The 26,644-nt window shown below is 50.1% G+C and overlaps 1 protein-coding gene across 21 annotated transcripts in view; it reads left to right on the forward strand.

Annotated features, from left to right (window-relative positions):
• Positions 1-26,263, forward strand: part of HIP1 (huntingtin interacting protein 1) — a 136,417-nt gene extending 110,154 nt beyond the window's left edge. For 5 of the 21 annotated variants that reach the window (XM_086374492.1, XM_086374498.1, XM_086374485.1 and 2 more), the window contains 22 exons: positions 977-1,052; positions 1,143-1,283; positions 2,048-2,148; positions 2,713-2,785; positions 3,531-3,714; positions 4,214-4,302; positions 4,681-4,797; positions 6,039-6,140; positions 6,583-6,726; positions 7,149-7,284; positions 9,452-9,538; positions 9,740-9,847; positions 9,933-10,069; positions 12,733-12,843; positions 14,070-14,128; positions 14,651-14,744; positions 17,161-17,261; positions 17,545-17,650; positions 18,849-18,972; positions 19,423-19,484; positions 21,327-21,435; positions 22,827-26,263. In XM_086374492.1, the coding sequence (XP_086230618.1) occupies positions 977-1,052; positions 1,143-1,283; positions 2,048-2,148; positions 2,713-2,785; positions 3,531-3,714; positions 4,214-4,302; positions 4,681-4,797; positions 6,039-6,140; positions 6,583-6,726; positions 7,149-7,284; positions 9,452-9,538; positions 9,740-9,847; positions 9,933-10,069; positions 12,733-12,843; positions 14,070-14,128; positions 14,651-14,744; positions 17,161-17,261; positions 17,545-17,650; positions 18,849-18,972; positions 19,423-19,484; positions 21,327-21,435; positions 22,827-22,903 (2,338 nt within the window). In that variant the 3' untranslated portion in view covers positions 22,904-26,263. Of the gene's footprint in view, positions 1-976; positions 1,053-1,142; positions 1,284-2,047; positions 2,149-2,712; positions 2,786-3,530; positions 3,715-4,213; positions 4,303-4,680; positions 4,798-6,038; positions 6,141-6,582; positions 6,727-7,148; positions 7,285-9,451; positions 9,539-9,739; positions 9,848-9,932; positions 10,070-12,732; positions 12,844-14,069; positions 14,129-14,650; positions 14,745-17,160; positions 17,262-17,544; positions 17,651-18,848; positions 18,973-19,422; positions 19,485-21,326; positions 21,436-22,384; positions 22,467-22,826 lie in introns of all 21 variants that reach the window. The other 16 variants (XM_086374499.1, XM_086374493.1, XM_086374486.1 and 13 more) reach the window with 5 other exon arrangements.
• Positions 26,264-26,644: the final 381 nt, after the last annotated feature.

Here is a 26,644-nt window from a genome sequence, read left to right on the forward strand (position 1 = left end):
GGTTCCTTATTCTGTTTGAAAAGCCTTGTATGTTTATGCTATAAAAAATGACTTATTAAATCCTAGGAGACAGGCCCTGGGGCTGACTTCCTGGAATGTTAAATTCCAGTAGCTTAGGAAAGCAAGAGCCTATTACTGTTGGCTCCAGCCCAGAAAGCGGGGGGGCGTGTGGTCAGGTGATTCAGTTTCCCTTCATTCTTCAAGCTAATGAAAGCATCACCTTCTCTCTCGCAGACACAGCGGCTGAGGCCTCGGTGTCCCCAAATTCGGGGAAAGCAGCAGTGAGGTCACAGGGACAGTCCTAACCTTGGGGTCTGATGGGCTGTCCTGAGACCCCAGGGGTTTCGTTTTTTGGGCTGAGCAGGAGAAAATTCCGTGCTGCAGAGCGAGGGCTATCACTAACCCGCTTTCATCTCAGAAAGAATGTCTGATGCTCTTGGCCTTCGATGCTTTGATACAAGATGGAGACTGGAGGATGAGAAAAAATTGGAGTTTCTTCATTCCCATATCCATCCAAGATTATTTGTTGTTGTTTTAGTCACTAAGTCGTGTCCGACTCTTGAGACCCCATGGACTGTAGCCTGCCAGTCTGCTCTGTCCATGGGATTCTTCCAGGAAAGAATACTGGAGTGGGTTGTCATTTCCTTCTCCGGGGAATCTTCCAGATCCAGGGATTGAACCTGCATCTCGTACATTGGCAAGTGGATTCTTTACCCCTGAGCCACCTGGGAAGGCTCCACATGGAGTCGCAAAGAGGCGGCCACGACTTAAAACTAAGCAACACCAACATTGCTCACCCCTAGATCAGTGAGGGCTGGCAATACATAATGTCTCCGGCAGCGTCATAATTGCACCATAGAGGCCGTCTCCTTGGCAGCCTGTGCCCGGAGCTGGGCAGGCAGTAGGAAAGTGGGGTGTCCCCTCCTCGGGGCTAGTGAAGGCCCCCAGCAGCCCTCCAACCTCTCTCCACCCCTAGGTTGAAAGATTTCTTCTACCGCTCCAGCAACCTGCAGTACTTCAAGCGGCTCATTCAGATCCCTCAACTGCCAGAGGTAAGCGTGTCAGGAACTGCCGAGCCCAGGGGGCCTGTCCTCGAGGCTGGCAGGCGGGCAGGGTTCAAGAAATGCGTCTTCCCTCTTCAGAACCCACCTAATTTCCTACGAGCCTCCGCCCTGTCAGAACACGTCAGCCCCGTGGTGGTGATCCCAGCCGAGGCGTCATCCCCCGACAGCGAGCCGGTCTTAGAGAAGGATGACCTCATGGGGATGGATGCCTCCCAGCAGGTGAGGACCTCGTGGGAGGAGCTCACTCAGCCCTTCCCAGTGCCCCCCGGGTGCAGGGAGGCGGGTGGAGGACCGTGGCCAGGCTCGGCCACCTTCTTATTTATTTATTCATTTGTTTGACTGCACTGGCTCTTTCTATTTTTTTTTTTACACTTTGTTTATATATGGCTGTGCTGGGTCTTCGTTGCTGTGCAAGCTTTTCTCTCGTTTCAAAGAGTGGGGGCTACTCTTCGTTGCGGTGCAGGGGCTTCTCTTGTTGCAGAGCACCGGCTCTAGGGCACACGGGCCCAGTAATTGCCGTTCTTGAGCTCTGGAACACAGGCCCAGTAGTTGCAGCACACGGGCTTAGTTGCTCCGAGGCATGTGGTATCAAACCTGTGTCTCCTGCGTTGGCAGGCAGATTCTTGACCACCGAGCCACCAGGGAAGCCCCTGCAGCAGGTCTTTGCTGTGTCACATGAGATCTTTTTAGTTTGGCACTGGGGGTCTTTGGTTGAGGCATGTGGAATCTGGTTCCCTGAGCAGGGATCAAACCTGGGCCCCCTTCACTGGGAACAGTCTTAGCTACTAGACCACCAGAGAAGTTGAGGCACATTCTAACCCAACCGCCGACCTAGACAGATCACGCTGCCCTGCCGTTCCTAGGAGGCGCTGTACTTAGATTTGAACCAGATTAAGAAAGCATCTGTTCCCACGTGTGGCTGTTGAGACCCACACAGACCCCTCTGGGTCTCTAACTTTGTCTGCACTCCTTTCTGGTCACAGCAGAATTCATTCGACAGCAAGTTCGATGACATCTTTGGCAGCTCCTCCAGCAGCGATCCCTTCAATTTCAACAGTCAGAATGGCGTGAACAAGGATGAGAAGTGAGTCCAGGCTGTGGGGTTAAAGCAGATGGTGTGGGCCCTGTGTTAAGCCGAGCTTACTCGCCACACCCAACTGAAGAGGAATTCTCCGGCTTCATAGATAAACGTCTTGACCTTCGAGTTGTTTAGTTACTAAGTCGTGTCTGACTCTTTTGCGACCCCATAAACTGTAGCCTGCCAGGCTCCTCTGTCCATAGGATTCTCCAGATAAGAATACTGGAATGGGTAGCCATTCCTTTCTCCAGGGAATCTTCCCAACCCAGGGATTGAACCCATTGGCAGGCCGATTCTTTACTGCTGAGCCACTTGGGAAGTCCTAACCTTTGAATACTGACCCCTTTCAAATCCTAGAGGAGTAGCCAATGAGGCTAGGATACCTGTGGGCCCGTGGGTAGTAGATTAGTATCTGGAGACACTGCGGGTCTTAGAGTTTAACTTACAGGATTTCAAAGAATTGTTCCCAAATGAACATCGGCTTTTAACCTCCTCCCCGGGTCTCCCAGCTCGCATTTCAAAGGAAAGAGAAGCACAGTGGAAGCAAACTTGCTCTCCTTCTCTTCCTAGGGATCAGTTAATTGATCAGCTGTTTGGAGAGACCAGAGAACTGAAAGCACAGCTGGAAAACATGAAGACTGAGGTATGAGTTGGGCTCAGATCCACCTCTGGGCTTCACCGGCACATGATAGCTTTCAATATTAAATTATCTTCACATCCACTCTTGTTGAGCCACATCTTAATGGAGGGTTAATTAGTAGAAATGCCAAAGCCAGAGCACCAGGTTGTCGTGTATTTCCAGTACACTTACCCTTGCGAGCAGCATTTAAGCCACACTCCAGGGGCCCTGTGATACTTGGAGAGAATCATGACCACCAGCTGGCTGTGGTGATATCTGTTCTTGTCACGTGGTGATGAGAAGGTTTGGCTTGTAGCTTTGCCGGCTATTTGCAGTATCTGCTGCTGACTCATGGATGATCAGATCCTTTACCTGGGACCAGCAAGCATTCCAGAGAAGGCAATGGCAACCCACTCCAGTACTCTTGCCTGGAGAATCCCAGGGACGGCGGAGCCTGGTGGGCTGCCTTCTATGGGGTCGCACAGAGTCAGACACGACTGAAGTGACTTAGCAGCAGCAGCAAGCATTCTCCCCTTCCTCATTCTAGCTGGTCTGTCATTGCCCCCAGGCCCGTCTAACAGGACCGGAACTCCCCTGCCCTCACCCCCTGTTGGTGGGTGGATGGCTTGTAGTGACCTCTCTTTGAGAGGCCTTGGGATTGAGCTCGTTGGGAAACCCAGGTGTTTATTTGGTTGGCACTAGAGACGTGGTAGGTGGGACCTTCTTGTCCCACCCCTCGCTCTTGCTCATCCCCGGGCCCTCCCCACAGAGCCAGCGGGCCGTGCTGCAGCTCAAGGGCCGCACCAGCGAGCTGGAGGCCGAGTTGGCCGAGCAGCAGCACCTGCGGCAGCAGGCGGCCGACGAGAGCGAGTTCCTCCGGGCCGAGCTGGACGAGCTCAAGAAGAAGCGTGAGGACACGGAGAAGGCTCAGCGGAGCCTGACGGAGATCGAGAGTGAGGAGCTGTCACTGGGGTGGGCATGAGGGTGGGGCCGGGGAGGGCGGCACCCCGCCAGCCCTGGAATGCAGGCTGAGGCTGGGCACCAGGGTCCCTGCCTGGCGTCTGTCCAGAGGGGCTGTCGTGAACGTCAGCATCGGCGGTTAGGAGGAGGGGGTTGGAGTTCCCCATGAGGCCCTGCTGGGAACACAGAGATGGGGAGACAAAAGAAAAACAGCTTATGAAAAATCGTGGCGTAGCAGCCAGTAACACTGATTTTAAAATGCCAAATTTGGAATGCTCAAGGGGCATGAATCAGTGGAGGGATTTGAATCAGGTGATTCTTTGTTAAAGCAGACGTGCCAGAGGACTTTAATTTTAAGTAAGACTTTTATGGGAGAAGGAGGTATAGATGCTTGTGGAAAAGCAAGATAGTCTTCTAGGGACTCTGGCTTATCAGAAGAGCAGAGGGTGCCCCGCCAGTGCAGACGGCTCACCTTGGTCCTTGACAATTCAGGGAAAGCCCAAGCCAACGAGCAGCGCTACAGCAAGCTGAAGGAGAAGTACAATGAGCTGGTGCAGAACCATGCCGCCCTGCTGCGGAAGGTAGGAGCCTCACCACCACCATCACCAGCACCCTGTCCCCCGTGCCCAGGGCCCCCTGCCCAGGGGAGATGTCGACCCAGGCTGGATGGCTTCTCCAGGGCCAGTGTCCCCACCATTTCTTGGAAACCAGAGCTCCCTGGCTGTCGTAGCTCAAGCTCCCCCTTAGGTACCAGCCCTACTTGTGATAGTCCCCATCTTGATCATTTTTGCAATACTCGAGAGTTGAGCATCTGAAGGCAACAGCTTCCTCTGGGTGGGGAAGCGATGTCTGTGTTCATCTTTAGGGCACTCGCAGTCTGAGTGCCGTCCTTGGTTCTACAGGGTAATGGCCTGTAAGCGGGAGGTAAGCCAGTTTGAGACACCATTCTTCTCTTGCAGAATGCGGAGGTGACCAAACAGGTGTCGGTGGCCAGACAAGCCCAGGTGGATTTGGAACGGGAGAAAAAAGAGCTGGAGGATTCTTTTCAGCGCATCAGTGACCAGGCCCAGCGGAAGGTGAGTGGAAGGAGAAGTAGGTGGGAGTCGAGGAGGGGTGCCGTCCATCGAGATGGAGGGGGCTTTGAGCACTGCACAGAACTGAGGGCCTTGTCTTCACGGGCGGATCTGTTGGGAGGGTAGCAAGGGGCCCTAGGGCACAGGACATGGTTACTCACGTGTACGCTGTTAGGGGCATGACGTGATGAAAGGTCTGAAGTTGAGTGGGGCTTGTCAGCTAAGATGAATCTCAAGGAGGTTTTGAAGTGGAAGCAGGTGGATATCAGAGAGAGGATCGGCATTTACAAAGACCCACAGCCAGGAGCTGTCTGCAGTCGTGCCTTGGGGTGGAGTTGGCATTAGGCGGCAGGTTCCGTTGGCATAAGAGATGGCAGGTGGATAAAACAGAGTGCCTTCCACTTAGGAGCAGGGGCTTTCACACTTCTCTGTGTCCCAAAGTAAAAACAGCATCAGATGGAGGACTTCCCTGGCAGTCCAGTGGTTAGGACTCTGTGCTTCCAGTGCAGGGGGTATGTGTTCCAGCCCTGGGCGGGGTGCTACGATGCCACGTGCCGCATGGTATGACCAAAAAGTTAAAAAAAAAAAAAAATCTAATGAAAATCAAAGTTTCACAGAGCGATACTTTACCTTATTATGTGGGTTATTTTTTGGCTCTGTTTATTGCATTTAAAAAAAAAATGTTCGTTATGAATTCTTACTCATGGGTCACAACCTGCTCTTTGAAAAAAATACCACTTAGAAATCAAAGAAGGGGATTGCTTCAAGATGGTGAGATAGGGTGAGTCAGCAGAATACCTACCAGGTGTTGGGATGCCTGAATTAAAAATCTGGTTCTGCTTTGATTAGTGTTATTTGTGGGCACAAGCATGACATTTGAGTGTGGTGCTCGGTTGCTCAAGCATGTCTGATTCTTTGGGACCCCATGCCTAAAGCTCCCCTTGACATTTCCTGTAACTGGAAGAAAAATTATTGGTTCATTCTGACCTCTCTTGCTTCTATATAAAAATTATACAGGGACTTCCCTGGCAGTCCAGTGGTTAAGACTTCTTCAGGGGGCATGGGTTTGATCCCTGGTCAGGGAACTAAGATCCCGCATACAATATGGCATGGCCAAAATTTAAAAAATAGTTAAAAAAAAAGATTAAACAAATTACATTTATAGCTTGGGAATTTTTTTACACGTATTTATCCCTTGAAGCCACCACCTAGATCATAGTACTCCTGTTTTTCTTCTCATTCAGACTCAAGAACAGACAGAAGTACTAGAAAATTTGAAGCAAGAACTTGCCACCAGCAAACAGGAACTCCAGATTGTCCAAGGCAGCCTGGAAAATTCTGCCCAGGTGAGTGTCGCCTGTCTTTCCCTTCCTCATTCTCTTCCCCTTGGGCTTCGGGGTTGCTGTCAGCTAGGGCTTCCCAGGTGGTGTTGAGGAGAAGATACAGGAGATGGCAAGAAAGATAGGTTCGATCCCCGGTTGGGAAGATCCCCTGGAAGAGGGCATGATAACCTACTCCAGTATTCTTGCCTGGAGAATCCCATGGACAGAGGAGCCTGGTGGGCTACAGTCCGTGGGGTCCCAGAGAGTCGGACACGACTGAAGCAACTTAGCACAGCATCCATCCCCACCGGCACGTGGGGGATGGGACCAAGCATCCAGGATCAGTCCGCACTCGGGGATGCGGGTGACAGATTCCTGGTGGCCCGGGAGAGGGTTTGGATCTCTGGGAAGGGGACAGTTTCATTCTCCCAGCAACTCCCTCCGGGCCACTCCATCCCCATCACAGTCGGAGGCAAAGTGGACCGCCCAGATCACAGACCTGGAGAAGGACCGGGACAGCCTGATGAGCGCCATGGCTTGTCGGGAGGAGGAGCTGTCCGCTCTTCGGGAGCAGCTGGAGTACACGCAGCTCAAACTGTCCAGCGCACAGGTGAGTACCGGGCGCTTCTGGGGCAGACCAAGTCCAGTCTTACACCTGTGGGCGCTGGGTTGTGGGTATTGGTGGAGGCAGGGGGGCTGTGAAAGGGAGTCTGGGGCCTTTGGCCAGATTGTGAAGGTGAATACTCAGCGAGCATAGCTTCTGATGCCTCGCTCGGGGCAGATAAGAAGGGACCTGGGCCTCTCTCCCAAGGACCACCGTGGTCCAGCGCCATAGCGTCCTGGGCTTGGTGGCACACGCCCGCGGACAAGGTTAAAGGCTTTTTCTCTGTCGAACCCCGTGGCTTGGGCCTCATGAGCAGCAGCTTGAGCTAAGGTGCCAGGAATCCCAGCTGTGTCACCGGTGGATACTGGGTGGAGGCTCATTAGGGAGGTCTGTGGCCGACCTTCACCTCCCGGGACCACCATCTCTAGGAATCTATATGCCGGCTCGAGAAGGATCAACACAAGATGCTTCTGGCCGAGGCGAGGAGGGCTGCAGAGCAGGTGGTGCAAGAGGCCCTGAGGCTGTTTGAGGAGCCCACTCTCTCAAGCTGCGCTGGATCTGCAGGTGCCCCTCCCCTCGCCTGGCTTCTGGGTGTCATCCCCCCTGCCCCTCGGCACCGATCCTTGTGTTGGTGTTGAACTCCGTGTGACTCTGACTCAGGCTCCCAGCACAGCTGTGTGTTAGGATCGCCTGGGGATGCCTAGGCCCCACCCCCTAGGATCTGTAAAATGGGCAGTGCCTATGTCCTGGGCAGTAGGACTTTCCACACCCCCAGCCACCTCCCACAAGGTGGGACACCTACAGTTGTGGATCACACCCATGAAATGCCTTCTGGGTGCTGTGGCCTGAAACACCTCTGAATGCCAGGAGGGGGAGGGACAGGCAGCCCTGTGTGCCTCTAAGAACAGTGTGGTCTCAATCCAGACACGGCTGCCGTGAGCTTCAGATCTAGACGGGGAGGCATCTTCCTTAAGCACAGAGGGGCAAAAGTGATACTCTCCCCCTGCACACCCCCAAGAGTCAGCAAGGGCGTAAGCCAGGGCCCACTGCTCTAGCCGCCAGAGTCCTCAGGGCATGCCGTTGGAGTCAGAGGGGGCCCCCATTGCAAGAGGATGGGGCACATATTAGACAGAAGAGCATCCAGGCCCTGGGGGATCTGGGAAGGCGTGGATAGCCATGAATAGATTCCAGCTTGTTTTGAAGCAGAGGGAACTTGTTGGCAAAGTCCTGAGAGGTCCCATTGAGGACAAGGCAGAAGGGAGGGAACAGATGATTTTTAGTATTAACTAGAAAGGTCTCGATTTGGTGAAGTATTTCAGGAAGGACTAGGATATCTTGTTCAGCGGGGAACCCATCTGTAAGGAAACCCCACAGTTACAAAGGAAGGAACACATGTGGGTACCTCGTTGACTGCAGAAATGCTAGGAGAGCAGGCAGCTGCGGAGGGGTTCCTCAGGAGATGGTGTGAGCTGGGTTTTGAAAGAAGAAGAGAAACGTGAAGCCATGGAGAGGAAGAAAAGTGGGGAATAATAACCCATAAAAACAGCCGACGTTGCGGCATGCGGGATCTTTAGTTGTGGTGTGTGAATTCTTAGTTGCAGCAACTAAAGATCCCTCAGGCTGCAATGAAGATCAGAGATCCCGCGCGGCGCAACCAAATTAAAAACAAACAGCAGGAAGAGCTGACGTTTACTGCGAGCTCGCTATGCTCTGTGAAGGCAGCATTCTCAGTGCTTTACGCGCCTCGGTCCAGCGATCCTCACCGTGATGCTGGGGCATGGTACCGTTATCCCTCCTTTGTCGGGTGATGAAGCAGGCGCACATGACCTGAGAACACAGCCAGTAGTGCTAGAACCAGGGGCTGCAACACCTGTGCAGGGAGACTGCACTTTACCTCTTACGCGATGCAGTCTCTGGATCAGAGCACAAAGGCGCAGCCATGGGAATTGCTGCATTGTGGGCAGAGCGTGAATGTAGATTCGCCCCACGGAGCCAGGGCTCTGAGCTCGAGAGTAATGAGAATCCAAGAGCCTTTTTTTGTTGTTTAATTGAAGTAGGGTTGATTAACAATGTTGAGTGTGGGCTTCTCAGGTGGTGCTAGTGGTAAGGAACACGTCTGCCACTGCAGGGACCGTTAAGAAACACGGGTTTGATCCGTGGGTCAGGAAGATCCCCTGGAGGAGGAAATGGTAATCCACTCCAGTATTCTTGCCTGGAAAATCCTATGGACGGAGGAACTTGGCGGGCTGCGGTCTCTGGGGTTGCAAAGGGTTGAACATGACTTAGTGACTGAACACAAAGTTTCAGGTATATAGCAGAGTGAATCAGTTACACATATACTTTATAAATTTTTTTTAAAGATTCTTTTCCTGTATAGGCCAATGCCTAGGGCCTTGAAAGACTTAATAAGAAGGCCGGGTTAGATTCAATTGGCAGTGATGGGAAGTTAGGGGTGGAAACAAGGCCGTGGTGTGGTTGCCGTGGTTCTTGGCTAAAGGACCAGATAACTCCAAAGCAGAGCCTTTGAAGCTACAATGAGAGAATCACGTGTCAGCATAGCCAACGACCTCTCCTCCCTCCCCACTCTCAGGGCAGCTCCTGCAGGGCAACACGCCTCCCCCCTCCACCACCACCTTCCGCCCCTCAAGGTCATCCATGAGGCAGATTAACTAATGGGGATGAAGCGAGCTGTGACTATGGCTCTGACTTCACCCTGTCTTCCCTTTCACAGATCATCTGCTGTCCAAGGTCAACTCCACTTCCAGCTGCATTGAGCAGCTGGAAAAATGCTGGAGCCAGTACCTGGCGTGCCCGGAAGGTAAGAGCTGAAGGATAAGTAGAGTATACTGCTAGCAACAGCCAGGTGATATTCAGAAATGTTGGAACATAGCAATGACCATCAGTTCCTTCGCCCCCAGAAAAGGAGTGTGTGTGTCCCTCTTGCAAAGTGGGGAGGAAGGAGGGACCGAAGTGACACCCCTCCAGCAGGACTGAGAACGTTCCCTTTCAACTCCTGCAGATATCAGTGGGCTCCTCCACTCCGTAACACTCCTGGCCCACCTGACCAGTGACACCATCGTTCACGGCAGCGCCACCTGCCTTAGAGCCCCGCCGGAGTCGGCCGACTGTGAGTACTGGAGGGGAGGGGCTGCCCCAAATGCACAGGGAGCCGGGGGGACCTTTGAAAAGTCTCCATCACCTTGCCTCTGCAGCTCTGATTGACGCCTGTAAGCAGTATGGCAAGGAGACCCTCACCTATCTGTCTTTCCTGGAGGAAGAAAGAATCTTCGAGAATGCCGACAGCACAGCCATGAGAAGCTGCCTCACCAGGATCACGGCCATTAGCGAAGTATGATCAGTATTATTTATTCCTGCGGAAGGTAGTTCTTGGAGTGAGGGGTGGGGGCTTCCTTGGGAATCGGTGATGTTCTAAGCCAGTTCTTTCTACACTTGAAACTTGATTTAAAGTAAGAGGACTGTAAAATCTGACCACCTGATTGACTTTCCTGTTCTGCCTAAATCACTGGCTGTTAATGGAGTCTGCTGTGTGATTATCACCATGCTCAGCAGCGCAAAGACGGCTTTCCTGTTTTCAAGGGTTTTTATCTGGTTGGTCAGGTAACATCTGAAATGAAGACAATATATTTATTCACTCAGTGAGTGGTTAACACCCAGCAAATAGTTGAATTCATTGAATATATATACGAGAGAGAGCAAAACGGCTAAGAAGAGAGCGATCACATGGGGAAGGCAGGTTCCCATGGGGGAGAAGTGGGCCTTGAGATGGAGAACCTGAAATGTGTGGATGAAGGATGACTATGGTGAACGAGAAGCTGCCAACCTTTCCTTCTAGACAATGACATAGTCATAGGATTTTTTTTTTTAAGTTTTTAAAAAATGTATTATTTATTTGTGACTGCACTGGGTTGGTTGGCGAGCAGGGGCTACTCTGTAGTTGCAGTACGTGGGCTTCTCATTGCAGTGGTATCTCGTGTTCTGGAACACGGGGTCTAGGGCACGTGGGCTTCAGTAGTTGGAGCTCACGGGCTCAGTAGTTGTGGTGTGCGGGCTTCGTTGCCCCACAGCATGTGGGCTTTTCCCAGACTAGGGATCCAGCCGGTGTCCCCTGCCTTGGTGGGCAGATTCTGAACCACTGGCCCACCAGAGATGTCCCACACTATGATCATTCCTGTATATACCTCCTCATGCACACACATAAGAGTTTCTGTATAAACCCAGGAATAGAATTACTAGGTCATAAAATGAATCTCCCACACAGAATGGTAAGTGCAAGAGCAAATCATAGAAAAATACTTGCAGTATCAGTTCAGTCGCTCAGTCGTGTCCAACTCTTTGCGACCCCACGAACCGCAGCACACCAGGCCTCCCTGTCCATCACCAACTCCCAGAGTCTACCCAAACCCATGTCCATTGAGTCGGTGATGCCATCCAACCATCTCATCCTCTGTTGTCCCCTTCTCCTCCTGCCCTAAATCTTTCCCAGCATCAGGGTCTTTTCCAATGAGTCAACTCTTCGCATCAGGTGGCCAAAGTATTGGAGTTTCAGCTTCAATATCAGTCCTTCCAATGAACACCCAGGACTGATCTCCTTTAGGATGGACTGGTTGGATCTCCTTGCAGTCCAAGGGACTCTTAAGAGTCTTCTCCAACACCACAGTTCAAAAGCATCAATTCTTCGGTGCTCAGCTTTCTTTATAGTCCAACTCTCACATCCATACATGACCACTGGAAAAACCGTAGCCTTGACTAGATGGACCTTTGTGGACAACGTAACGTCTCTGCTTTTTAATATGCTATCTATGTTGGTCATAACTTTCCTTCCAAGGAGTAAGTGTCTTTTAATTTCATGGCTGCAGTCACCATCTGCAGTGATTTTGGAGCCCAAGAAAATAGTCAGCCACTGTTTCCCTATCTATTTGCCATGAAGTGATGGGACTGGATGCCATGATCTTCGTTTTCTGAATGTTGAGCTTTAAGCCAACTTTTTCACTCTCCTCTTTCACTTGCAATATGGTTCCTTTTAAATAAAGACCAAAACATGCAATCATTAGTTTTGCAGCCATATCCAACTCTTTGCAACCCCATGGACTACAGCCCACCAGGCTATTCTGTCCGTGGGATTCTCCAGGCAGGAATACTGGAGTGGATTGCCATCTCCTTCTCCAAAACATTCAGACTCAATATTATATTGTTTAAAGATACATTCATAGGGATTTTAAAAACAAACCAAAAAAAGACATGGTAAGTATTCTACTGAATTGTTTGTCTTTAAATGGAAAGTAGGAAGGAAGGCAGATGGAATCAGGGCAGGATATACAGGAGATTTCAAAGTATTGAGGATGTTTCTTAAGCTCGTCCTTAAGTTTGGGTGGTGGATAATATGGGTCATCATATTCTTGACCCACTCATATCTATTTTATACTCTTGTGTGTATAACACTTACTGTTTCTAAAGATCACAGGCTTTGCCATCAGACCAGAGTTTAGATCCCTGCTTCTTCATCTGTTAGCAGTTACTGTGGTCAAGATGTTTGACCTTTCTGAGCCTTGGCTTCCCATCTGTAGGACAGAAATAGTAACTGCCTCGTACGATTCCCCTGGAAGCAAAGTTAAATAAGGGACAGACTGTCTGGTTGGAAGACATCATCCCCATTTGAAGATGTTTTTGAAGTACCTCCCAAGGAGCAAATTCAATCAATGCTACTTTGGGTGGGGTCAGGGTCTGAGCAGCTGCAATTGAGTGGCTTTGTGGGGGTCAATGGAGATGACCTTTTGGAAGGAGGTAGGCTCTGAGTGAGCATAGAGTTGGGAGGAGTGTGGGGTTGCAGAGCTCACGCGGTAGAGAGAATTCCGGACAAGCCCCTCCCTGGCTTGCAGAAGTGTTCCATGGCGGGGTCCTCATACCTTCTGTCATGTGAGGTTTACTGGTCTGCCGCGGGAGGATAAAGAGGAAGTCTGAGGGTGGTCTCAGCGTTCGTGATGCTGTTCACAGGATCTCCTGCCCAGAGGCCTGGACATCAAACAGGAGGAACTGGGGGACCTCGTGGACAAGGAGATGGCTGCCACTTCGGCTGCCATTGAAGCCGCTACGGCCAGAATAGAGGTATGGGAGTGTCTGCGAGATCACCTAAAGTGGTGGTTTGCAACTGCTACCCGTCTGCAGCTTTGTCCGTTGGGTATATCTCAGTCATTCTCTGCAGAAACCCATGTGCGTGCGTGCATACTAAGTCACCTCTGTCATGTCTGACTCTCTACGACCCCATGGACTGTAGCCCACCAGCATCCTCTGTCCATGGGATTCTCCAGGCAAGAATATTGGAGTGGATAGTTATTCCCTTCTCTAGGGGATTTTCCTGAGCTAGGGATCAAACCCAGGTCTCCTGCATTGCAAGCAGATTCTTTACCATCTGAGCCACCAGGAAAGCCCCCTTCTCTGCAAAGCCCCCTACAAAACAAACCAAAACCCAAACCCCCTAGGGTCTCTGAGAAACAGAAAATAGAAAGTTCTAGCCAAGGGAAGATGAGCAGTTTCTGTAAGGATCCCATACTTTGGTGTCAGGCCATCCAACCTCAAGTTCCAGACTGATCACTCACTAGTTGTGTGATTTCCAGTCAGTTACGTTAACCTCGCTGAGATTCAGATTCTGTCTCTATATGATGGTGATGACACTCGTTCCTTCCTCAGAGGGAGGAAGCAGGGGTTCCCAACCTCCGGGCCATAGTCAGGTACCTCCTATCAGATCAGCAGCACCATTAGATTAGAAATAAAGTGCACAGTAAATGTAATGCCTTGGAATCATCCTGAAACCACCCCCCCCAACCCCCCACTGCTGGTCGATGGAAAAATTATCTTCCACGAAATCGGTCCCTGGTGCCAAAAAGGTTGGGGACCACTATTGTAAACAGTTCTGCGTGATAACATACAGGTGTCTTGGGGCCAGGTGCTCAGGAAATCGACAGTAGCTGTTGTCTCAGGGAAAAGCTGAGCGGGCACCTTGGACAGGTCCTTTGGTGGCAGACTCAGGCCATCCGCCTTGGTAGGAGGACCTGGTGCAGCTGCCCCTGTTGGCATGGTGCCATACTTCTCAGAATTCTGGGCTCATCAGCCCAGTACCAGGATGTTAAGACACTCACAGGCCATAGGTCACACCAGCTGCCTCCTACTGAGTAGTTTGGAGCTCTGAGTTGTTTTCCTGCCCTCACGAGAACATGGGTGGGCACTGCTAGGTCTCTCGGCATCTGCGGGATGTCGGACCCAAGATGTAACAGGCCACCGGTGGGTTCTCAGTCTCTGTGATGTATTTGGAAACCCTGCTTCTTTTTGAATAGGAGATGCTCAGCAAATCCCGAGCTGGAGACACAGGAGTCAAATTGGAGGTGAACGAAAGGTCAGTTTGAGCGGCGTGGTGGCACCTGGGTGATGAGGATCCATCTTGTCCTGCCTTGGCTCATACCAATTAGAGCAGAACATTAAGCCGCCACAGGGAACAGCCGAGTCTGTGAAATTGTCAGTATCAGTATGATTATTATTTTTTGGCCATACCACACCCCTTGGCATGTGGGATCCTAGTTCCTGGACCAGAGATCAAACCCGCATCCCCTGGATTGACAGTGTGGAGTCTCAACCCCTGGACCACGAGGGAAGTGTTATTATTAATACCATGATACCACTATTGCATTACAGGGGAAAGGAACCCCAGGAGTCACCACTGTTCTGTTCCTTATGGAGGTGATCCCCATTCCAGTCTCCTCTCTCACACACCTTTCCTTCAGGGCTTCACCTCCAGAATATTCCCTTTCCCATCCCAGGTCTGCCTCACTTTAGGCAAGAAAACAAAAACAGTCTTTGGCATTGTTGTGGATCTCTGTTTTGCACCCTTGACGATTTTGTTGTTCTTGCTCTTTTGCAGAATCCTTGGTTCCTGTACCAGCCTAATGCAGGCCATTCAGATCCTGGTCCTGGCTTCGAAGGAGCTGCAGAGAGAGATAGTGGAGAGTGGCCGGGTAGGCGTGGGTGAGGGCCCTGGGCAGAGCGGGCGTTGGTTACACTGGGTACTGAATCCCAGCTCGCTGAGAGGCTGAGTCTACTCCCTACGCCTTCAGCTAAGTCTTGGTGTATGCCATCCAGCTATGCGTGTCCACCCGAGGGTCCAGCTGCCACTCCCATGGACATCAGCAAATGCCATGGAAATAAGCTGGGGCGCAGCCAGGTCCCCTGAGGGCAGTGAGCAAGAGCCTCCAGCGACAGGCTCATCACCCCAACCGATGTCACTGGAACCTCCCAGGGAAGCTCAGTGTGCGTTGCACGTCCAAGCCCCCAGAGAAGGAAATGAGGACCTTAGTTGCCAACTTTGCACTGTAGGCTCTGCCATGCCCCTCTCTCTTATTTTTGGCTGTGCAGCATGGCAAGTGGATTTAGTTCCTGACCAGAGATCGAACCTACAGCCCCCTGCAGTGGAAGCTCGGAGTCCTAATCACTGGACCCCACCAGGGAGGCCCCCCCGTCTTCTAGCAGCAGTTTACTGGGTGATGCAGACAGATTCCCTCCGTCACTTGTTGACAGCGTCCCTTCAAGTTTCTCGTTCCTTTGCTGGCATCATCACCCTCTCTTCTCCTTTCTCATATCCCTGTGTGCAGCTGCTGCTCAGGAGACAGTGGTCCAGGGAGGGGGTTATGAGCCTAAAAACAGTCCTGTAAGGAACGAAGGCACATGTGCTTTGGTAGTGCTTTTTATCAGTCTGAGAGGTGATTTTCTGTGTGTGCTCAGTTGTGTTGGACTCTTTACGGCCCCATGGACTGTGTAGCCTGCCAGGCTCCCCCGTCCCTGGGATTCTCCAGGCAAGAACACTGGAGTGGGTTGCCATTTCCTACTCCAGGGGATCTTCCATATCAATCATATATCCCTGATTGATATATGACGCTGTGTAAATTTAAGGTGTACAGAGTAATTGGTTGACTTACACATATGAAGTGATTATCACAGGAAGTTTAGTGAACAGCCATCGTCTCTTATAGATGCAAAATGAGAGAAACTGAAAAAAACTTTTTTTTCCTCGTAATGAGAACTGTTAGGATCTATTCTTGAAAGTAAAATGAAAGTGTTAGTCGCTCAGTCATGTGCGACTCTTTGCCACCCTATGGACTGTAGCCTGCCATGCTCCTCTGTCCATTGGATTTTCTAGGCATGAATACAGTAGTGGGTTGCCAGTATTCAGGGGATCTTCTCCAGGGGATCGTCCCAATCCAGGGATCAAACGCAGGTCTCCTGTATTGCAGGCAGAATCCTTACCATCTCAGCCACCAGGGAAGCTTTGATTTAGTAGCTTTCATACCTAACACATAGGTATATGTTCACCATATTTATCATGTGGTACATTATATCCCTAGTACCTTTGACTGCCTTCCTCGAATTCCCACTCCTCCGACCCCTCAGAAATAATTTTGTTTTTAATATCTATTCATGTGACTGGACTGGGTCTTAGTTGCAGAATGTGGGATCTAGTTCTCCAACTGGGGATCGAACCTGGGCCCCTTGCATTGGGAGCGTGGAATCTTAGCCACTAGGGAAATCCCAGAAATTTTTTTTTTAATCACTGACTGTGTACTCACTGTCCTCTTCTGGCAAATTGCAGAGAGCAACTAGACTCCCTGAAATAAGTTATTTGTATATACATATACTCCAGTACTCTTGCCTGGAAAATCCCATGGACGGAGGAGCCCGGTAGGCTGCAGTCCATGGGGTCGAGAAGAGTCAGACACAACTGAGCTACTTCACTTTCACTTTTCACTTTCATGCATTGGAGAAGGAAATGGCAACCCACTCCAGCATTCTTGCCTGGAGAATCCCAGGGACAGGGGAGCCTGGTGGGCTGCCGTCTATGGGGTCACACAGAGTCGGACACAACTGAAGCGACTTAGCAGCAGCAGCATGAATAGTGTATTTTCTTTTCTTTTGATGTGGACCACTTACGAAGTCTTTATTGAATTTGTTATAACGTTGCTTCCGTTTTACGTTTTGATTTTTTGGCCACAAGGCATGTGGGGTCTTAGCTCCCTGAGCAGGGTTTGAACCTGCACGACATGCATTGGAAGGCAAAGTCTTAACCACTGGACCACGAGGGAAGTCCCATTATATATTTTCTTATATGTACAAGATAGAGATATTGCGATGTAATGGAAATGCTGTCAGCTTTGGAGTCAGAAAAGCCTAGGATTTGTTTCTATTTATTTTCTGCGTATCCTAAGTGAAAGTATTTTTGCCTCTCTGAATCTTAGCTTTCTCATCTGTAAAATGGGAATAATAATGTTCACCCCCCTCAGAGTTACTGTGAAGATTGCATGGGATAATACATATAAAAAGTACTTGGCAGGTAGTGGGTACACAATAAAAGGTCGCTATTATTACTTCTCTCTTCCCCAGGGTACAGCATCCCCTAAAGAGTTTTATGCCAAGAATTCTCGATGGACAGAAGGACTTATCTCAGCCGCCAAAGCTGTGGGCTGGGGAGCCACTGTCCTGGTGTAAGTATCTGTCCGATCCAGGGCTCCTCACCTCCACCCCCATTCCAGTGATCCACCCCAGGGAACAACTGAGGGGAAAAATCTGGCCCCTAGAAATGGATTGCTAATAAGGACGTTAATAGAACTGAAAGTTTAAAAAGGAATCTGGGTCTCCTGGGGCATCACAGGAGTGGGGCAGGCAGGCTGGGTTCCCGGTCTGCCAAGGTGATGGAAGTCGTCTCAGTGAGAACAGAGGGGTTACAGCTGTCAGTTTCATAACCCGTCTGGTCTCCTGACTCTCAAGAGACGCAGCTGATATGGTGGTGCAAGGCCGAGGGAAGTTTGAGGAGCTCATGGTGTGTTCACGTGAGATCGCTGCGAGCACCGCCCAGCTTGTAGCCGCCTCCAAGGTAGGATCTGTGATGGGCTCCCCACGAGGGAGAGGGGTCCCCAGTGTCCAGATCGAATTCCTGATGATCTGAGGTGGAGCTGATGTAATAATAATAAAGTCACAATGAACATAATGTGCTTGAAACATCCCTGAAGCCACCACCCCGCCCCCGCCCAGCCTCTACCCTGATCCAGGGAAAAATTGTCTACCGTGAAACCGGTCCCTGGTGCCAAAAGGTTGGAAACAGCTGCCCCAGGGCACTGTAAGGTCTGGCTAAGTTAGAAACCCGAACCCTGGCGCTGGCCCCAAGAACAGACGGTTTATCCAGCATCCAGGTAGGTGGAGTCTCAAATTAAAATTCTGCCTCCAGGGGTCTCCTAAAAGCCTTCGTTCAGCAGGGCGCCCTTCTACCCCGCTCTCCACATGCACTCCTCTTGGTTTCCTCACTTTTATTGCAAATGGCCTTTAAGGGTCCAGCCATGTCTACCCCTGAGCAATCATACGTTCAAGGAGTGCTCAAGTAAGCACAACAGGTTCCACAACCAATGTCTGCCTCTCTTCAGAAGGCTCCAGATTCGAACCATTGCTCCAACTAATCCCAACACAAAGCTCATCACCAACATCTTTCCACGGGGTGTATAGTTCCCCGGGGAGTGTTCTTTTACGGTCCTTGTTTATGGTCCCAGATTGGGTTTCACAACTGGAACACTTTATCAAAATAGAGGGGAGAGAGAAGATGGGATGATTTGAGAGAGTAGCACTGAAACATATGCATTGCCACGTGTAAAGTAGAAAGCCAGTGTGAATCTGCTATATGACACAGGGGACCCAAAGCCAGTGTTCTGTGACAACCTAGAGAGGTGGGATGGGGAGAGAGGTGGGAGGGCGTTTTAAGATCTAGAGAGGTCTTAAGGTCTACAGCCATGTGTATGCGTATGGCTGATTCATGTTGATGTATGGCAGAAAGCATCACCATATTGTAGAGTAATTATCCTCTGATTAAATGTAAATTTTTCAAAAACTGATACAGTTAGAGTTCAAGGCCACCAGGCAAATAAGCCAGAAATGATTTTTGATACTAGAGGGTGATGGCAGCGGTTGACCCCCATAGGGAGTGATTTTCGAGAAGTTCGTGGGTGGCCACGGCAGAGCCCATACATTTGTCAAGAGCCGTCAGTTGACTGTTGCGTGACCCTAAATCTGCTTGGTCCTGGCAGGTGAAAGCTGATAAGAACAGCCCAAACCTGGCTCAGCTGCTGCAGGCCTCTCGGGCCGTAAACCAGGCCACTGCCGAGGTTGTGGCCTCAACTATTTCTGGCAAATCACAGATCGAGGACACAGGTAGGCTTTCAGAAGCCAAGCTTTTCTTCTCCATCGTGTGTGGGTGGGTACCTTCTTCTCCACCATCCCAATTTCCCACAGGCTGGCTTCCAAATTCTGTCTCGTTTTTTGTCTTTGTACATTCCAACTTATTTTCTTGTAAGTTGAGACACCCCATGGGCATGCTATTGATAGCACTATATGGACAGGCCTTAGCTAGATTTTCCATTGAGTCATTCCTCTGAATTCACAGAAATGACCCCCCAGGCCTAATTGTCCATTAAGGGAGCACGGAGCAGTTCCGATCCTGGTTACCCTGTCTTCCTTCTACTCTGCCCCTTACTTACATCCACGCATTTGTTGGTAAATGACAAACCAGGCATTTCAGCAGAACATTGGCATCGGCCACTTCTCAAGTAAATGTCAGCTGGAGTATCATTCAACAAGACCCTCGTTTTCCCATTCTTACAGACAGCATGGACTTCTCAAGCATTACGCTGACCCAGATCAAACGGCAGGAGATGGATTCCCAGGTAGGAACTCCATCAGTAAGTTTAATCAGACTATTGCCTATGACACTGACCCCAAATATTATTTCCATGGGGAGAAGTCAGAGACTTGGAGAAATGAATACAGATATACATATCACCCCAAGAATGAACATAAATGATGCTGGAAGAAAACAGTGGAGGTGGAGATAGTTGATTAGGAAAGATCAGAATCTTGGGCAGGTAGCATTGACATATATACACTTATTGTTTAGTTGCTAAGTCGTGCCTGGCTCTTTGCAACTCCATGGACTGTAGCCCACCAGGCCCCTCTGTCCATGGGTTTCTCCAAGCAGGAATACTGGAGTGGGTTGCCATTTCCTTCTCCAGGGGATCTTCCCGACCCAGGGATCAAACCCTTATCTCCAGCATTGGCAGGAGAATTCCTTCCTGCTGAGCCTCCAGGGAAGCCCATATATGTACATAGCCATGTGTAAATTTAATAGCCCGGGAAGCTGCTGTATAACACAGGGAGCTCCGCTCAGGGCTCTGTGATGACCTAGTGGAGTAGGATTGGGGGTAGGAAGGAGGTCCAAGCAGCAGGGGGAGATACACACACACACATATATATACACACACACATACGGGTGATTCACTTCATTGTACAGCAGAAACCAATAAACATTATAAAACAATTATACTCCAATAAAAAAAATTCCTAAAGTTAACGAGAAGGAATAACCAAGAACCAACCCTTCCTTTAGTGAGATTGTACCTTTTCCTCCACAGTAGTAACCCTAAGTTATCCCAACACCTCAAAAAGACCAGAACCATTGTATTTGGTTTCTTCCTGGACTTACAGAGAACTGGGATTGAAAGATGGGTTGTAACTAGATTAGAATATATCATACAGATAGACTTAACATTAGAGTTGTCCTTCCCCCACGCCATGTTTCCCCCCCATTTCTTTCTGTTTTTATTTATTGAACAATGTTATGTCAGTTTCAGTGATTTGATGTTTACATATACCATGAAATGATCAACTTCAGTCTAGTAACCATTTATCTCCATACAAGTTATTACAATAATATTGACCATGTTCCTTAAGCTTTATATTACATCCCTATGACTTATTTATTTTATAACTGGAGGTTTGTACCTCTTAATACCTTCACTTACTTCCGCCCCCCTTCATTCTTGCAACTTCTGTTCTCTGTATCTGTGAGTCTCTTTTCGTGTTGTCTTGTTTTTTAGATACCTCATATAAGAGAGATTATACAGTGTTTTTCTTTCTCTAGCTGACTTATATCACTTATAAGACCTTCTAGATCCATCCATTTGTTGAAAATGGCAGGATTTTTTATTTAATAGCTGAGGGTGGCTCAGCAGTAAAGAATCCACCTGCAGTGCAGGAGACCTGGAGTCGTAGGTTCGATCCCTTGGCCGGGAAGATCCCCTGGAGGAGGAAATGGCAACCCACTCCAGTAATCTTGCCCGGAAAATTCCACAGACAGAGTGTGGCAGGCTACAGTTCATGGGGTCACAAAGAGTCGGACACGACTGAGCAACTTTCACAAACATTCAGTAGGTTTTTAGTTAGTGATTTATCAGAGCAATATGAGATAAGCTCTTCTCTCGTTTAAGCATTGGTTGTAAAGCAGCATTCATTTTCAACAGAGGATCCCAGTGAGAAAGACCCTGGGATAGATGGATGAACCAGAGGGTGGAGAAATCAGAGCAGAGACAAGGGTGAAATTGAGGGCTGGTTGAGCTATGGAAACAGCATGCATAACAGAGAAGAAGTCCCAGACCACAGAGGAAAGGGATTAGTCGACGTGAGACCGTTCTCAGGTCCCTGCTCAAAGAAAAGGCCAATTTTCCCCACAGGTTAGGGTGCTAGAGCTGGAAAATGAACTGCAGAAGGAGCGTCAGAAACTGGGAGAGCTTCGGAAAAAGCACTACGAGCTGGCTGGGGTTGCCGAGGGCTGGGAGGAAGGTGAGCCTGGCCGAGGACTGCGCAGCCCGTGGGGGTCGGGGAGGATGTGATGAGGGCCTTCCCCCTCCAGGAAAGCTGAACCAGGAACTTCTCCCTCCTCCCTGTACTCAGAGCCTCCCTTCTCTCTAGTGTTGAACAGCCTGAGAGCCCCAAACTGGGGTAGACCGTGGTGAACAGAAAGCTTTTGTAGTCACCTTTCAAGACTTCCTGGTGGCTCAGACGGTAAAGCGTCTGTCTACAATGTGAGAGACCTGGGTTCAATCCCTGGGTTGGAAAGATTCCCTGGAGAAGGAAATGGCAACCCACTCCAGTACTTCTTGCCTTGAAAATCCCATGGACGGAGGAGCTTGGTGCAGGCTACTATCCATGGGGTCGCAAAGAGTCGGGCACGACTGAGCGACTTCACTTCATTTCAAGACCTAAATGTTGACCAGTGGTTGGCCACTCACCACTATAGCCTTTCGGGCTCAGTTAACCTGGTTTTCTCCCCCAGGAGTTTTGTTTTAGGTCAGCATTCAGTTGAGTGGTGAATGGATGAACAGTGAATGGTGAAGACCCCAGCAGACAGGGTTAGTGAGTTCCAAGCTTCCAGCTGCCTAGAACCAGTGATGGGTAGCCATGGCCAGAAACTGAAAGGAGTCAAGAGCTAGAAACAGGGTGGAGTGGAGGAAGGTTTGGCCCACCAGCCCAGGAACTCCCGGTCTCCCAGAATCTGAGCAGACTGCTTTTCTACACGTCCAAAGAGGCCAACTTGATCAACCAAGATCGTGATTCTTGTTGGGCTCGCCAGCTCTGGGAACCCACCACAGATGCCTCCTTGGACACTTGACCCGGGAGATTCACTTACGATCACATGCATTTTAGAGCCCAACCTGGCAGCCGTGGTTGTTGGTTAGATGAATGCATGCGTGTACGAAACACTGTGAAACAGAAGTAACTTATCTTTTAGGAACCGAAGCACCACCATCTACACTGCAAGAAGCGAAAACCGAAAAGGAATAGAGTCACACCGATGCCCCACATGTCAGAGTGTAAATCCTTGCTGCCCATAAATGCACGCGCGTGCGCGTGTGTGTGTGTGTGTGTGTGTGTGCGTGCGCTCTGCCCCCAGTCACGGGCCAGACCGTGGGGGTCTACCCCAGGCCTACCCAGGCCTTCCAAAGATTCCTTCCGCAGGGACACCCTCTGTGTTCCAGCCCATGATCTGGGTTCTGTCACAGCCCCTCCCCCAGAGGAGGGGGGACTAGGGCCACCCCAACAGAGGGGACCTTCTTCCTGGAAAGTCCTGCTTTACCCCCAAACATCTGATGTCCTTTTTGGCGGGGGGTGGGGGCGCTGCTGCTGCTGAGCTGGAGAGGAAAGATCTTACGGCTTTTCTGTCTTCCTTTCAGTCTTTTCCGTTTCATCATTTGCACAAACTTGTGAGCACCAGAGGGCTGATGGATTCCAAACCGGGACCCGACCCTGAGTCTGCGCAGAGTCGGAAGTGGAGCAGAAGCGTCCTGGCAGAGAATGCCAAGGCTGTGTCCCCTCTTTTGGCAGTTCCATGGATTCCCACTGCTTCTTATGGTGGTTGGCTGGGTTGTTTTTTTCTTTTTTTTCCCCCAAGTTCTACTCACATAGCCAACTCTCCCAGGGGATACCCCTGAAGCCCTGGGCTATTGCGGGCCCCCTAACCACAGCAGCTCACAGCGACGGTGCTGACCAGGCTTCGCCGTGGTGCTCCCCGCCAGCCCCCGAGCCGAGTGTCCTGCTGAGCGAGTGTGGGTCCACCGAGGCCACTCCCCGGGGTTGAGCGGAAGGAGAGCGAGTGCCTTGCCTTCTAAAGCTGGAGCCCAGCCGAAAGCCTCTGCCCACCTTCACAAGGGAAGGGGATGACAGAGAGAGGGAGAGGAAGGATGCATACAGCCCAGGTCTTCAGGAGTCCCGCCCATCTTAGAAACTCCCTATGACTGGGCTAAAAAACCTTTACCCCATGCTTGAACCCAGCCGGTGAGAGTTGCCACACTTCCTGCCCCCCCCACCCCCAAAGGAATGTTCCATGGTCCCTCAAGTTGGCACCTCCCTTCAGACATAGCCAGGGCCCTAAGGGGGAACATGTGAGGGGTTTCCAATCCCTTTCTGCCTTGGCATCCTCTTGAATCTCAAGGAGATAGTTCCATGTTCTACCTAATCAATAGACCCAGAAGATCAGGCCATCTTGCTTCCAACAGGAAAGAACCCTGGGCTTGGTTTGGTACCTTGAATATTTATGACTAACCTCCGTTAGCAGCAGCAGCAATCGCAACCTACAAAAAAAAATGCTGGCAGCAACTGAGATTTCAGGTGTGACTATGGCAAGGCATGCATCGCTGCCCTGGGACATCTGTCTTTAAGAGGCAGAAACAAGGTCAAGATCTGGTCTGTTACCAGTTTGGATCTCGAAGCAAGAAAGTTCTCAGAGAATCTGGGTCAGGGAAAACCAGAGGGGGGAGGGGACCCCTGGCTCCGACCCCTTCCAACCACACGTCCCGGGCCCTTGCTGCCTTGCGAACAGAATGAAGGAGGAAGATGAATGAGAAGGAGGAGCGTGAACAGTGTCCTGGAGATGGGCAGCTCGCCAGCACTTCACCTCCAGATGGACTCCGGAGTTTAAGTGACCTTCCCATCTTGGACAGACGATGTCTTCCTTCCTTTATCTGTAGCAGCTCATAGATTGTAGCCAACAAGCACGTCCCAGGACCTGTCCCCAAGGACCATAGCTGAGTGCGGCTACGTGACAGGTTGTGAGACCCCTGTTTGATCACTGTGAATCCACTCTCCTTCCTACCCACCCACCACCAACTCCCTCTCTCTCCGTTTTCTCAGGCACTTGAAGAGCTGCCTCCCATTAACTCAGATTATCAGACTCAAATGTGTGCTCTCCAAACTGGGCTAAAGAGGCGGCAGCCATAGAAACTGACCCGGTCTTACGTTGACTGCTTCTTTGTGCTCAGCTATGGATATTTTTCCATCCAAGGCTCAGATGGAATGATGTGTATGTAGCTTCCTTAGCCCTGCTGTACCAGTTAAGCCGATTGGTGTGTTCTCAGCGTGGGTCAGCATCCAAAGGTAGCTGGTCCTTGCTTCCAGCATCCCAGCCATTCAGATGATTGTGCTCCAGATTACCAAGGGGCAGAAAATCTAGTGTATTGAGCCACATTAGGCTTCTCTAAATGACCCTCCCTCTAAAAAGAAGCCACAGTAATTTTTAAAACTTAGACGAGCTTTTCCAGAGTAATAAAACAATTATGAAATTACTTACACAGGAACACAGGCTAGTTCAGTCTCCCATGAAGAAATATATGTCGGAATTGGTATAATTACTTTCATAATCACTTGACTTAGAAGCTAGCCCGTTCTCCAGCTGAAATCAAAATGTCGTACCTTGGCTGTTCTAAAAATGAGCGTGTTATTCTGGGTGTGAAACACCTTGATTAAACCATTAATCACATCCTAGGGCTAAAGATGAACCTCACAGTCTTTTAGTCACTGAGTAATATCATTCGTGACTGGAGTCTCATGGGTCAGTGTAAGTGGGTCACAGCAAGGCAGGACAACAACAGAGATGGCTTAGGGCTGACGAGAGGTCGAAATAGAGCTGTATCCATCATCTTAATTCTGTGACACAGTGTCTCTCATCTCTAGAATTAGGATATGAGTGCACCTGATAAGGGAAAAAAAAATCAAAAGACCTGATTTTGTGGGGTTAAATCTGTATCTGAGCGCGGAGTGTAAGGGAGACTCGAATTTAGATTGTTTGCTAATTCTGCTGCACACGGGAGGATCCCTGGGATCCCACCTGATTTTGAGTCCCTAGCCCAGTGGCTGGAAGAACCACTGCCCAGAGCATCCTTTCTTGGAAGTGTCTGAGCTGCCAAGGCAGACAACAGGCTTTACACTGGGTACCATGGGGGTCACAAGCACGTGTCAGTCCGGTTGGTTTGCTTCTGCCTCCTGCTAAGGAGCTGGTTCTGAGCTCGCACCTGGCTGGTGCCTGCTTCTTGGCCAGCTCCTTAGTCTAGAGGGGTCTCCTGGCTCCACTTACCTTGGTCTTTAATGAGTGGTGAAGTTCTTGCTACCTTCTGCCACCGTTCCATGTCTCTGGAAATCCTTCCCACCAATGAAAGCCTTCGGTCCTGGCATTGGCCTTCCACCTAGACCGGCTTTGCCCTCTCTCTGCCATCCTCGGTCCTCCAGAGACCACACTGCCTGTCACAAAGAAAACCACCACCTCGGGCCTGCCAGCCATCAACTTGGAAAATCGGGCCAGCTGTCTGCTGCTCACGTCTCCCAGGTCCAGACCAAACGGGATCAACAACCCACAGTGGTGACTCAGTCTCTTACCCCAGGAGCCAAAGCAACACAAAACAATTGGTCAAACATCGTTGGGTCCGATTCTGAGAGTAGGTGATTTCTAGACATGTCTTTCAGGTGACCCTCAACTACCTCAGGTTTGAAGGCCCTAAATTAAGCTGATACTACTCATGGGGACAGACCGAGGAGGGTTCGGAGAAATCTTGGTGATAACGCACTTGTCTCAAACTTACAACAAACTCTCACGTTTCGGTTTGCAGGGGTGGGGTTGGGTTTGTTTTTCTTCTGTTTTTAACCTTTCCCCCCAATTTTCCATTAGAATAGTTCCTACAAATGAATTTCATTTCTCACTGAGTGCCTACCTTCCCAGGGCAGGTAGCCACTGGCTTTGTTTCCTTCCAGCAGTACTTTTATTATGGGTATTAAGACTTTTCTTTGTATAATACATTGCATCTGTGTTTTCAATTTTTCAATAAATACTTCAACCTGGCAATGGAGAGTATTGATAACTGACCAACCAAACTGGTTTTGAGATCTGGAATTCCAATGAAAAGCCGCCATTCACATCCCAAGGTTCACTGAAGCATACAACGATCACATTTCCTTTTCTCCTTTATTTATTTATTGGCTGTGCTGGGTCTTTATTGCTGCCCGCGGGCTTTCTCCAGTTACAGCGAGCAGGGGCTATTCTCTAATTGCAGTGTGCAGGCTTCTCAATGCAGCGGCTTCTGGTTGCAGAGCACAGGCTCTAGAGTATATGGGCTTTAGTAGTTAGGGCACACTGGCTTAGTTGCCCCACAGTATGTGGAATCTTCCCAGACCAGAAATCAAACCTGTGCCCCCTGCATTGACAGGCAGATTCTTAACCATTGGA

Source organism: Bos grunniens, chromosome 25 (genome assembly GCF_055505025.1).
Source record: "Bos grunniens cultivar Pamir isolate PY7600 chromosome 25, Bosgru_T2T1.0, whole genome shotgun sequence".
In the NCBI taxonomy this organism is placed as follows: domain Eukaryota; kingdom Metazoa; phylum Chordata; class Mammalia; order Artiodactyla; family Bovidae; genus Bos; species Bos grunniens.